At 45.0% G+C, this 11375-nt stretch overlaps 1 protein-coding gene across 2 annotated transcripts; it reads right to left on the bottom strand.

Annotated features, from left to right (window-relative positions):
• Positions 1-14: 14 nt before the first annotated feature.
• On the bottom strand, positions 15-8777 carry LOC140723519 (uncharacterized). 2 transcript variants are annotated; one of them, XM_073038085.1, is made up of 2 exons: positions 8739-8777; positions 15-2497 (listed from the first exon to the last, which is right to left on the bottom strand). In XM_073038085.1, the coding sequence occupies exon 2, from the start codon at positions 2087-2089 to the stop codon at positions 782-784; it is 1308 nt and encodes a 435-aa protein (XP_072894186.1). In that variant the 5' UTR covers positions 2090-2497; positions 8739-8777; the 3' UTR covers positions 15-781. The 2 variants fall into 2 exon arrangements, with proteins under 2 accessions (XP_072894186.1, XP_072894187.1); XM_073038086.1 differs by lacking the exon at positions 8739-8777 and adding an exon at positions 8526-8560.
• Between the last annotated feature and the right edge of the window lie 2598 nt (positions 8778-11375).

The following is an 11375-nucleotide window of genomic DNA, read 5'->3' as shown; positions in this document are numbered from 1 at the left end:
GAAATGAGCCCTGAATAAGGAGATTCACTACGAACGGCATTCAGCAACGGTGATAGACAAATATCCAGCATGAAGCTTATTGAAACTTTCTCCCCAGTGTGAACTCGGTAGTGTGTCATAAGTGTAACATGCTGTAAGGTTTCACTGCTAATGTAATGGCCTCTATGTAATTTTTCACTGCTGAGGTAAAGGTTTCTATGTAGCAGCATTGTTTAGGTTACAACTAGAGATAAAAGGGTTTGGAATGCGGGGCTATCCAATGACAGCAATGTTCTTTCTTGTGAGTCTGAAAGAGAGATTTTCGTGGTCTTTTGATGGGGAGAGATGAGAAAACTCGAATGGTGAGAGTGAGCCCTTTCTCTTTTCTTTTTGTTTATTTCACTAACTATATCGTCAAAGTAAGAATTATAAAGCTCAATTGTTTAATCACATATTGTGTACCATTTGTTATTTCGGGGTACTGATTTGTAACAGGGGTCATCACATAACACCCACCCAAACGAGATTCCTTATATTTGGCTGGGCCAGGGGTCTATCACCCCCTATATAAATCTGCTAGCCAAAGCAAGAGTTACATGAGGTTTAATGACTGAGTAAATTGCTTCCCACATTCACAGCAGGTGAACGGCCTCTCACCAGTGTGAACTCAATGATGCACATTTGGTTGATTTGACTGAAAGAATCTCTTCCGAAAGTCTGAGCAAGTGATCGGCCTCTACCCAGTGTGAAATTGCTGGTGTCTCCGTAGTTAAGATGACCGACTGAATCCTTTCCCACAGTCTCAGCACATGAATGGCCTCTCCCCAGTGTGAACTCGCTGATGTACCTTCAGCTTAGATGACTGAGTGAATCCCTTCCCACAGTCTGAGAAGGTGAACGGCCTCTCCCCAGTGTGAACTCGCTGATGTACCTTCAGCTTAGATGAACAAGTGAATCCCTTCCCACAGTCCAAGCAGGTGAAAGGCCTCTCCCCAGTGTGAACTCGCTGGTGTACCAGTAGTTCGGATGACCGAGTGAATCCCTTCCCACAGTCTGAGCAGGTGGACGGCCTCTCCCCAGTGTGAACTGACTGGTGTGCCTTTAGTTTGTATGACTGAGTGAATCCCTTCCCACAGTCTGAGCAGGTGAAAGGCCTCTCCCCAGTGTGAAATGACTGGTGCCTCAGTAGCTGCGATGAAAAAGTGAATCCCTTCCCACAGTCTGAGCAGGTGAACGGCCTCTCCCCAGTGTGACCTCTCTGATGTACCTTCAGTTGGGATGAGCAAGTGAATCCCTTCCCACAGTCTGAGCAGGTGAACGGCCTCTCTCCAGTGTGAACTCTCTGATGTACCATCAGTTTAGACGAGCAAGTAAATCCTTTCCCACAGTCCGAGCAGTTAAATGGCCACTCCCCAGTGTGAACTCGCTGATGTACCTTCAGTTGGGATGAGCAAGTGAATCCTTTTCCACAGTCCAAGCAGGTGAAAGGCCTCTCCCCGGTGTGAACTCGCTGGTGTACCAGTAGTTTGGATGACCGAGTGAATCCCTTCCCGCAATCTGAGCAGGTGAACGGCCTCTCCCCAGTGTGAACTCGCTGGTGTACCAGTAGATCGGATGACTGAGTGAATCCTCTCCCACAGACGGAGCAGGTGAATGGCCTCTCGCCTGTGTGGACTCTCTGATGTACCTTCAGTTGGGATGAGCCAGTGAATCCCTTCCCACATTCCAAGCAGGTGAATGGCCTCTCCCTGGTATGAACTCGCTGGTGTTTATTAAGGTCAGATGAGCAAGGGAATCCCTTCCCACAGTCAGAACAGGTGAACGGTCTCTCCCCCGTGTGAACTCGCTGGTGTACCTGCAGATCGAATGACCGAGTAAATCTCTTCCCACAGTCTGGGCAGGTGAATGGTCTCTCTCCTGTGTGAACTCGCTGGTGTATCTTCAGTTGGGATGACTGAGTGAATCCCCTCCCACAGTCTGAGCAGGTGAATGGCTTCTCCCCAGTGTGAACTCGCTGATGTATCTTCAGTTGGGATGAGAAAGTGAATCCCTTCCCACAGTCTGAGCAGATGAATGGCCGCTCCCCGGTGTGAACTTGTTGGTGAGCCATTATGTCAGATGATCGCGTGAATCCTTCCCCACAAATTCAGCAGATGACCAGCCTCTGGCCAGTGTGAACTGACTGGTGTGTCCACAGGTGGGAAGACCGACTGAATCCCTTCTCACACACAGAACAGGTGAAATAGCCTTGTCCCAGTGTGAACTCACTGATGTACCTTCAGTTGAAACGACCGAGTGAATCCATTCCCACTGTCTGAGCAGGTGAACGTCCTCTCCCCGTGTAAAATGACATGCATGCCAGTCGGTCAGATGACAGAGTGAATCCCTGCCCACAATCTGAGCAGCAAGGCTGGTTGAATGAATCCCTTGCTCCACTTCTTAAATATCTGGACAGAGACAGCAAAACTGGCGTGTTGTGTTTGAGATTCCCGTAGACGAATTCCTTCAAATTTCTAACCTGTAAAAAGATTTACAAAATCCATCAATGGATGAAAGACAACATTACAGATGAGATCACTTCAGTTGCTAACGTGTGATCTGTTACAGTGAGTTTCAACCCAAGTTGGAGAGAGAAATCATCTTCTGACTGGGCACAGTGCTGGTATCTGGAATGACCATCAAATTCCCTGATGCTCTTCCTATCTCTGTAAGAACGGGGCATTTCTGCCGTCTCCAATCTGTGACCTGGCTCAGTTGACTCTCTCCACTGGTATTATTCCCTGTTCCCACTGAGCTGTATGGGTGCCTGGCCCCACAGTAACTGAAATACTCTCACGCAAATAGCCTTTGTTGATGTACAGCTGGGATTTTCTTTTATGTACTGTTAATTTAAAGTGCCACAGTTTTATCACCATGTAAATATCTCCTACTCAGATGTATGGTTGGTCTGCACAGCTGCTAAAAGGAATTCAAGTGAATGTTATTATTATTTAAGGTTCTTGTCATAGACATGGAAAAGTACAACACAGAAACAGGCCCTTTGGCCCATCTAGTTGGTGTTGAACTATTTAAACTGTCTACTCCCGTACACCTACCATCCAAGTACCTACACAAACCTCTTAGATGTTGAAAATGAGCTCGCATGCACCTGTTGGGCTGTTTGTTCATTCCTCACCGGGATGACAGTCTGCGTGAAGAAGTTTCCCCTCATGTCCCCCTTAATCTTTCACCTTTCACCCTTAACCAATGGCCTCTGGTTTTAGTCCCACCCCATCTCAGTGGAAAAAGCCAGCTTGAATTTAACCTGCCTTTTACCCTCATAATTGTGGTATACCTCCATCAAATCTCCCCTTAATCTTCTACCTTCCAAGGAATAAAGTACTGACCTGTTCAATCTCTTCTTACAACCCAAGTCCTCCAGACCTGGCAACATCCTTGTGAATTTTCTCTGAACTCTTTCAACCTCTTTTACATCTTTCCTGTAGATTGGAGACCAAAACTGCACACAATACTCCAAATTAGGTCTCACTAATGTCTTGTACAAAGCCAACATGACATCCATCTGCTGTACTCAGTACTTTGGTTTATGAAGGCCAATGTGACAAAAATCTTTCATTCCGTCCCTATCAAACAGTGACACCACTTTCAGTGAGATATAGACCTGTATTCCCAGATTCCTTTCCTCTACAACACTCCTCCATGCCCAACCAGTCACTGTCTAAGACCTACCCCGGTAGGTCCTACCAAAGTGCAACTTCTCGCACTTGTCTTCATTAAATTCCATTTTCCATTTCTCAAACCATCTTTCCACCTGGTCCAGATCACACTGCAAGCCATGATAGTCTTCCTCGCTGTCCACTACACCCCAATCTTGGTTTCATCCACAAATTTGCTGATCCAGCTGACCATGTTAACATCCAGATTACTGATATAGATGACTAACAACAACAGATCCAGCACTGATCCCTCTGGCACACCACTAGTCATAGGCCTCCATTCAGATAGGCAACCATCTGCTACCACACTCTAGCTTCTCCCAAAGACAGTGTCTGATCCAATTTACTATCTCATCTTGAATGCTGAATGTCTGAAACTTCTTGACCAACCTCCAATGTAAGACTTTGTCAAGAGCCTTGCTAAAGTCCATGTAGACGACATCCACTGCCTTGCCTTCATCCACTTTCCTGATAACTTCAACAAGAAACTCTATTACTGGTTAGACATGACCTACCATGCACAAAGACATGCTCTCTATCCTTAATCAGTCCACATCTATCCAAATACTTATGTATCCGGTTCCTGCACATACATTCCAATAACTTTCTCCCTACTGATGTCAAGCTCACCAATGTACAATTTCTTAGTTTATTTTCAGAGCCTTTCTTGAACAGTGGAACAACATTGGTTGTCCTCCAATTCTCCAGTGCCTCACCGGTTACTAAGGACAATTTAAATATCTGTGCTTGGGCCCCAACAATTTCTGCACTTATCTTCCGCAGATTCCCGGGGAACAACTTGTTAGGCCCTGGGGATTTACCCATGGTAATTTGCCTTAGGACAGCAAACACCTCCACCTCTGTAATCTGTACAGTGTCCATGAAGTTGATGCTGCTTTGCCTCACTTCTATAGACTCTGTGTCCACCTCCTGAGTAAATACGAATGTAGAAAAAATCTCCCCCATCTATCTTGTCTCCTCATATGGATTACCATTCTGATCCTGCAGAGGATTAATTTTGTTCCTTGCAATCTTTTTGCACTTAACATATCTGCAGAATCCCTGAGGATTCTCCTTCACCTTGTCTGCTGGGGCAACCTCATGCCTTCTTTCATCAGTGTTCACTTGAATTTCCTGTATCTCATAAGTAGCCCATTTGTTCCTATCTGCCTGTATGCACCTCCTTTTTATTGATCTGGGAGATGAAAACCAAAGGGGTGATAGAGCTGCATGGTGGGGGGTGGGGGTAAGGGGGGTTAAACTAACGTCTCAGGGGGAATGGATGCCTGAATGACAGAACAGATAGAGGAGAGGTTGTGGAGACAGGTGTTGTTCAGACCTCAGACAAGGTCAGGAATGAAAAACGTTGAGCATGGTGCAGTGAATATGCTGAACCCTGTATATCTCAATGCAAGGAGCATGATAGGAAAGGCGGATCTGTTCAGGGCATGGATCAACACCTGGAATTATGACACTAGGATCTGGCAACTGTGGACTGGGACAGGCTCCTTTATGGCAAAGGTGTGCTTGGTAAGTGGGAGGCCTTCAAAGTGAAATTTTGAAAGTGCAAAGTGGGTATGTGCTTCTCAGAATAAAAGGTAAAGATAGAAACTGCAGGGAACCTTGGATTTCAAGAAATATTGAGACCCTGGTGAAGCACAAAATGGAGTTGTATAACAGGGATAGGCAGGTAGGTTCTTATCGAGTATAAGAAATGCCAGAGAACAAATAAGATATAAATCAGGATGGCTAAAAGAAGGCATGAGGTTGCTATTGCAAAAAAGGTGAAGGATAATCCTCAGGGATTCCAGAGATAGATTAAGAGCAAAAGGATTGCAAGGCACAAAGTTGATCCTCTGGAAGACCAGAATGGCAATCCACGTATGGAACCAAACCAGATGGGGAGATCTTAAATATGTTTTCATCTCTATTTACTCAGGAGATGGACACAGGGTCTATGGGAGTGTGGAAAAGGACATGACATGGTGCTCCCTCGGACCCTACAGGAGGCAAGTGCAGAAATTGTCGGGCCCCTAGCAGAGATAACCAAATCATCCTTAGTGAACGGGGGGTGGGGGGAGGGTGGTAATCAGAGGGTTGTAGGATAGCCAAAGTTATTTCACTGTTCAACATAGAACATTGAAATCCACAGCATATTCCAAACCATTCAGCCCACAATGTTGTGCCAACCATGCAACCTACTCTAGAAACTGCCTAGAGTTTCCCTCGCGCAGAGCCCTCTATTTTCTAAGCTCCATGTACCTGTCTAAGAGGCTGTTTAAAGACCCTATTGTATCTGCCTCGACCACCGCTGCTGGCAGTGCATTCCACCCACACACCACTCTCTATGCAAAAACTTACCCCTGACTTTCCCTCGGTATCTATTTCCAAGCGCCTTAAAATTATGCCCCCTCCTGTTAGCCATTTCAGCCCTGGAAAAAGCCTCTGACTATCCACATGATCAATGCCCCTCATCATCTTATGCACCTAAACAAGGCTCTAAGCATAAACAAGGAAACTATACATTGTTTTGAGGATTTGTTGGAAGTATGCAAAATTATGCAGGTACAGATGGGGTAAATGCAGCAGGTTTTTTCCACTGAGGTTGGGTGGGATGACAACCAGAGGTCATGGGTAAGTGAGGAAGGTGAAAATTTAATGGGAACATGTGGGAAAGCTCTTCACTGAATCGACTGTGAGAGTGTGGAATGAGATGCCAGCACACTGGTGCATGTGAGCTCGATTTCACCATTTAAGAGAAGTTTGCACTGAACTTCTGCACTGAACTTCTCCAGGTTTCTATGACAGAGAAGCTGGACAAAATTGATTGGAAGGGGAAACTGGTAGGAATGTCGATGGAGCAGCAATGGCTGGAGTTTCCGGGAACAATTCGGGAGGTGCATGGTAGATACATCCCAATGAGCATTAGAATGGCAGGAGGACACAACCATGGCTGAAATGAGAAGCCAAAGCCAACATAGAAGCCAAAGAGAGCGTAAATAATAGAGCAAAAAATATTGGGAAGCTTTTTACAAACTAACAGGTCTGAACAACATCTGTCTGGTGTCAAGAAAACAACCTCTCCCTCAATGTCATATAAACTAAAGAGCTGGTTGTGGATTACAGAAGGAATGGAGACAGGGTAAATCCCTTTGCTGTTGAGAGGGTGAACAGCTGTACTGAGGAAGAAGGGCCCAAAGGATACTGGGGACCCAATTCACCACAACCACAAACTGTTCCTGCTGCTACCATCCAGGAAACAGTACCACAGCAAAAGGACCAGCAGGCTCCGGGACATCATCTTTAACCAGGCAATCAGACTGATTAATTGATTTCTATGTTATATTGACTGTCCTAAGTGCAAACTATTTATTATGAATTACTACAAATTACACATTGCACATTTAGATGGAGACATAACCAACAGATTTCTACTCCTCATGTATATGAAGGATGTATGTAATAAATTCAATTCAATTCACCCTTTCCACTATCTGTTCTCTCATTCTGGCTCCCATTCCCCCGACAACTTATTTTAACCACATCAGCCCCCCCTCCCCCGACACTAGCTGTAGTAAGCCTTACCACAAAGGTATTAGTCCCCTTCTTGTTCTGTTCCCCTAACTAACGAATCCTCTATCAACCCTTTGAATGACCTCTGCCAGGTAATCCACCCCCCCACCAGTTTCTAAAGTGGTCTACCTGTTGTTGTGGGGTTGACCACAAGAGTACTCTGTGATGGCTGTTTAACCTCATTCCCCTTCCTGACTCTCACCCAGTTTCCTGTGTCCTGCACCTTGTGTGTAACTCACCTCACTTCATGTCATATCTATCACCCCCTCCAACTCCTGGATGATCTGGAATTCATCCATTTCAAGTTCCAACTCCTTAAAGTTCAGGGTTACAAGCTACAGCTGGATGCACATCTTGTAGGTGAGGGCATCAGGGACACTGGAGGTCTCCCCACCTTCCCACCAATGTTCCCTCTAATCTGTAATGACCAGTGTGCACATGAAGCCTGTATTGTGCATTTTTTTAATCCAGTGTCAACATGTGCACAGTGAATTTTATATAGAGAGGTACTCATTTTAACAGATAGCAAATCACTGTTGAAAAGAACTTTGATTTCCTCTGGGTCTGATCAAGTTCACCTGCACTCTCACACAACCTGTGTAACAGGCCTGTAACGGGTAATGAAGGATTTTCTCACCAGAGCTTTTGCACTTTGTCCATATGTGGTTTGCTTGCTAAATTACACTTCAAAAAGTCACATTTCCAAGTATCACTCCACTTTTTCCCACTTGTAAATTCTCCAGCAACTTTTGCATCTCCACAATAGACACAGATAATACCAGTTTCTGTATTGTACATAAATATTTCCCCGAACCCTCCCATAGGTGAACTCATGGTGAACTCATTGATGGCAATGCCAATGAATCTGAAGGAAAGGTTAGTAGTCTGTCTCATTGGAGACATCTGGCACATTTGTGATGTGAAAGCTAATCGTTGCCCAGGGCAAAAAGCTGTTTGATATAATTACCTTCCCAGAGAGAATGAGTCAAAACATGTTCTCACGGGCAGAAAAGTTCAGACCAGCAGGAGGTGGAACAAAGCAACACAGACAAAATGCTGGAGGAACTCAGCAGGCCAGGCAGCATCTATGGAAAAGAGTACTAATGCTGAGCTCCGCCGGCAGTTTGTGTGTGTTGCTTGGATTTCCAGCATCTGCAGATTTTCTCCCGTTTGGGATTGGAGGTAAAACAAATGTGATTTTCTCAACAGCTGATGTAAAAGATTGTTGTGCCCTATCTCCGAGTTCCCAATCCTTACATTTAGATAGCTGGAGCTCAGCTCTGTCTGAGAGACACATCTGTTCCCATTCCCTCATCAGCCGGAAGCTCCCCGGGGCCCGAATACGGATCGTGGGGCTGAGAAAGAGGGACGAGAGCAGGACTGTGCCGGGATTGAGGGTCGAGTGACTGGACTCACTGCAATTGTCCCTCAGTCGGTGTTGTAAAGGCTGACCCAGAGAATCGTTCTTACCTGCGCCGAGTTTCCGAGGCCTTTTGTGAACTGCGCATGCGCAACATTCGGGAACATCGGCATCTTTGACGCCTGCGCATTCAATCGGGGCTTCAGCGCAGGCGTAAAAGATGCCGAATTTTTCTAACGCAGCGCTTTCTGGGTAATCACGGTGCCATTAAAAGTTTCTGCAGGCACCAGTTACATGTCCATATCAATTTCTTTGTGTATAGAAAACTCAGCAGCTCTTTTAACACAGAAAGCAGCCCCAATAATGAATACAATTAATATCAGCACACTTTCTGCGTGTTTAATGCCAAAGTAGAATATTCTTAAAAATGCAGATATGAAACACAAGAGATTCTGCTGTTGCTGGAAATGTAGACACATGCACATAAAATGTAGGAGGAACTCTGCAATGCATGCAGCAGCTAAGCAGAGGAGTACACAGTCCAGGCATGCTGAAGGGGTTCGGCCTAATGTTGTCTATTTATTCCTCTCTACATTTGCTTCCTGATCTGTTGATTTCCACCGGTATTTTGCAGAAGTAAACCACCTTTTTTTTCGATCAACCAGTTTCCAAATGTTTCTGATCTTTCATTTGTAGCCACATCCTGTTGGTCTGATTCCTCGTCTTCCTCCTCTTTGTAAACACCAGGCCCCATCTCTTTCTTGAGCCAGAAAGCCCTGACTCAGGCTGGCAACTCTTTGGTTTCTGACTCTGCTCCATCGAAGATTCACTCCTTACTCTGCTGTTAGACTTTAGAGATGCATTGCAACAGCCCAGCTGTCTGAGGCACAGTCCTTTGAAATTAGTGAAAATCACCCAAAACATTGAAAAGAGCAAGGCTGACAAGTGAAGTCAGAGCCAAAGCAAAAGCAAAAGACGGTGTACAAGGAAGCCAAAGCTAATGGGAAGATAGAGGATTGCAGGCTTTTAAAAACTTGCAGAAGAAATCTAGGAAGGTCATTCAGAAGGAACTGATGAATGATGCGAGTAAGCATGGGACTAATATCAAAGAGGATACTAAAAGCTTTTTTAAGTATACAAAAGGTAAAAGAGAGTCAAGGGTCTCTCTTTTACCAAATACAGAATGATGCTGGAGATATTGTAATGAGAAATGCAGAGATGGCAATGGAACTGAATGAGTAGTTTGCATCAGCCTTCACAGTGGAAGATGTTTGTAGTATATCAGACATTCAAGAGTATCAGGGAAGTGACAATTACGACTGAGGAGGTGCTTAGGAAGATAATGGTCTGAGTGTAGATAAATCTCCTGGACCTGATGGAATGCACCCTCGGGTTCTGAAGGAAGTAACTGGAGAGACTGCAGAGGCCTTGACGATGATCGTTCAGCAAACGACAGATTCTGGCATTGTACCAGATGACTGGTAAATTGCAAATGTTATCCGCAATTTAAGAAGGGAGGGAGGCAGAAGAAAGGAACCTATAGTCCTGTTCGCCTGGCATCAGTGGTTGGGAAGTTGTTGGAAGTGATTTTTAGGGATGAGATTATGGAGTATCTGAGACACATAACAAGAGACGCCAAAGCCAGCATGGATTCCTGAGAGGAAAACCCTGCCTGAGAAACCTACTGCAAATTTTAAAGGAAATTACAAGCCAGTTAGACAAAGGATATGAAATAGATACAGTGTACTTGGATTTTCAGAAATCCTTTGACAAGGTGCCACACATGGGGCTGCTTAGCAGGATAAGAGGTCATGGAATTACAGGGAAGTTACTCGCGTTGTTGAACATTGCTAGGTCAGCAAAAAACAGAGAGTGGGAATAAATGTATCGTATTCTGTCTGGCTGCCAGTTACCAGTGGAGTTCCACAGGGGGTCAGTTTTGGGATCGCTGCTTTTTACGATGTATGTCAATGATTTGGACTGCAGCATTAATGGATTTGTGGCTAAAATTGCCGATGATACAAAGATAGGTGGAGGAGCTGGTAGTGTTGAGGAGACAGAAAGACTGCAGAGCGACTCAGATAGTTTAGGGGAACGGGCAAAGAAATGGCCAATGAAATATAAAGTTGGAAAATGGATGGTCATGCACTTTGGTGGAAGAAATAAACGGGCAGAGTATTATTTAGATGGGGAGATCCTTCAAAATGCAGAGAGGCAAATGGAATTGGGAGTCCTTGTGCAGGATACCCTTAAAGTTAACTTTCAGGTTGACTCAGTGGTGAAGAAGGCAAATGCAATGTTGGCATTCATTACTCGACGTATAGGATATAAGAGCAGGGATGTGATGTTGAGGTTCTATAAGGCACCCGGGAGACCACACTTGGAGTACTGTGTGCAGTTTTGTGATCCATATTTTAGAAACGATATACTGACATTGGAGAGGGTTCAGAGAAGATTCAGGAGAGTTATTCCAGGAATGAGAGGGTTACCGTATGAGGAATATCTGGCAGCATTTGGGCTGTATTCCCTGGAGTTCAGGAGAATGAGGGGGATTTATACTAACATTTTGAATGTTAAAAGGCCTGAACAGATTAGATATGGTAAAGTTAATAACCATAACCATAACCATATAACAATTACAGCACAGAAACAGGCCATCTTGGCCCTTCTAGTCCGTGCTAAACGCTTACTCTCACCTAGTCCCACTGGCCCGCACGCAGCACATAACCCTCCATTCCTTTCCTGTC

This window comes from Hemitrygon akajei, unplaced genomic scaffold (assembly GCF_048418815.1).
Source record: "Hemitrygon akajei unplaced genomic scaffold, sHemAka1.3 Scf000116, whole genome shotgun sequence".
Lineage (NCBI taxonomy): Eukaryota > Metazoa > Chordata > Chondrichthyes > Myliobatiformes > Dasyatidae > Hemitrygon > Hemitrygon akajei.
The sequence above is the reverse complement of the archived record's forward strand: the minus strand, read 5'-3'. Positions and strand labels throughout refer to the sequence as shown.

Bases quoted from the DNA above. Each gene is read 5' to 3' on its own strand.
- LOC140723519 (XM_073038085.1), bottom strand. From the start codon at position 2,089: ATGGCTCACCAACAAGTTCACACCGGGGAGCGGCCATTCATCTGCTCA.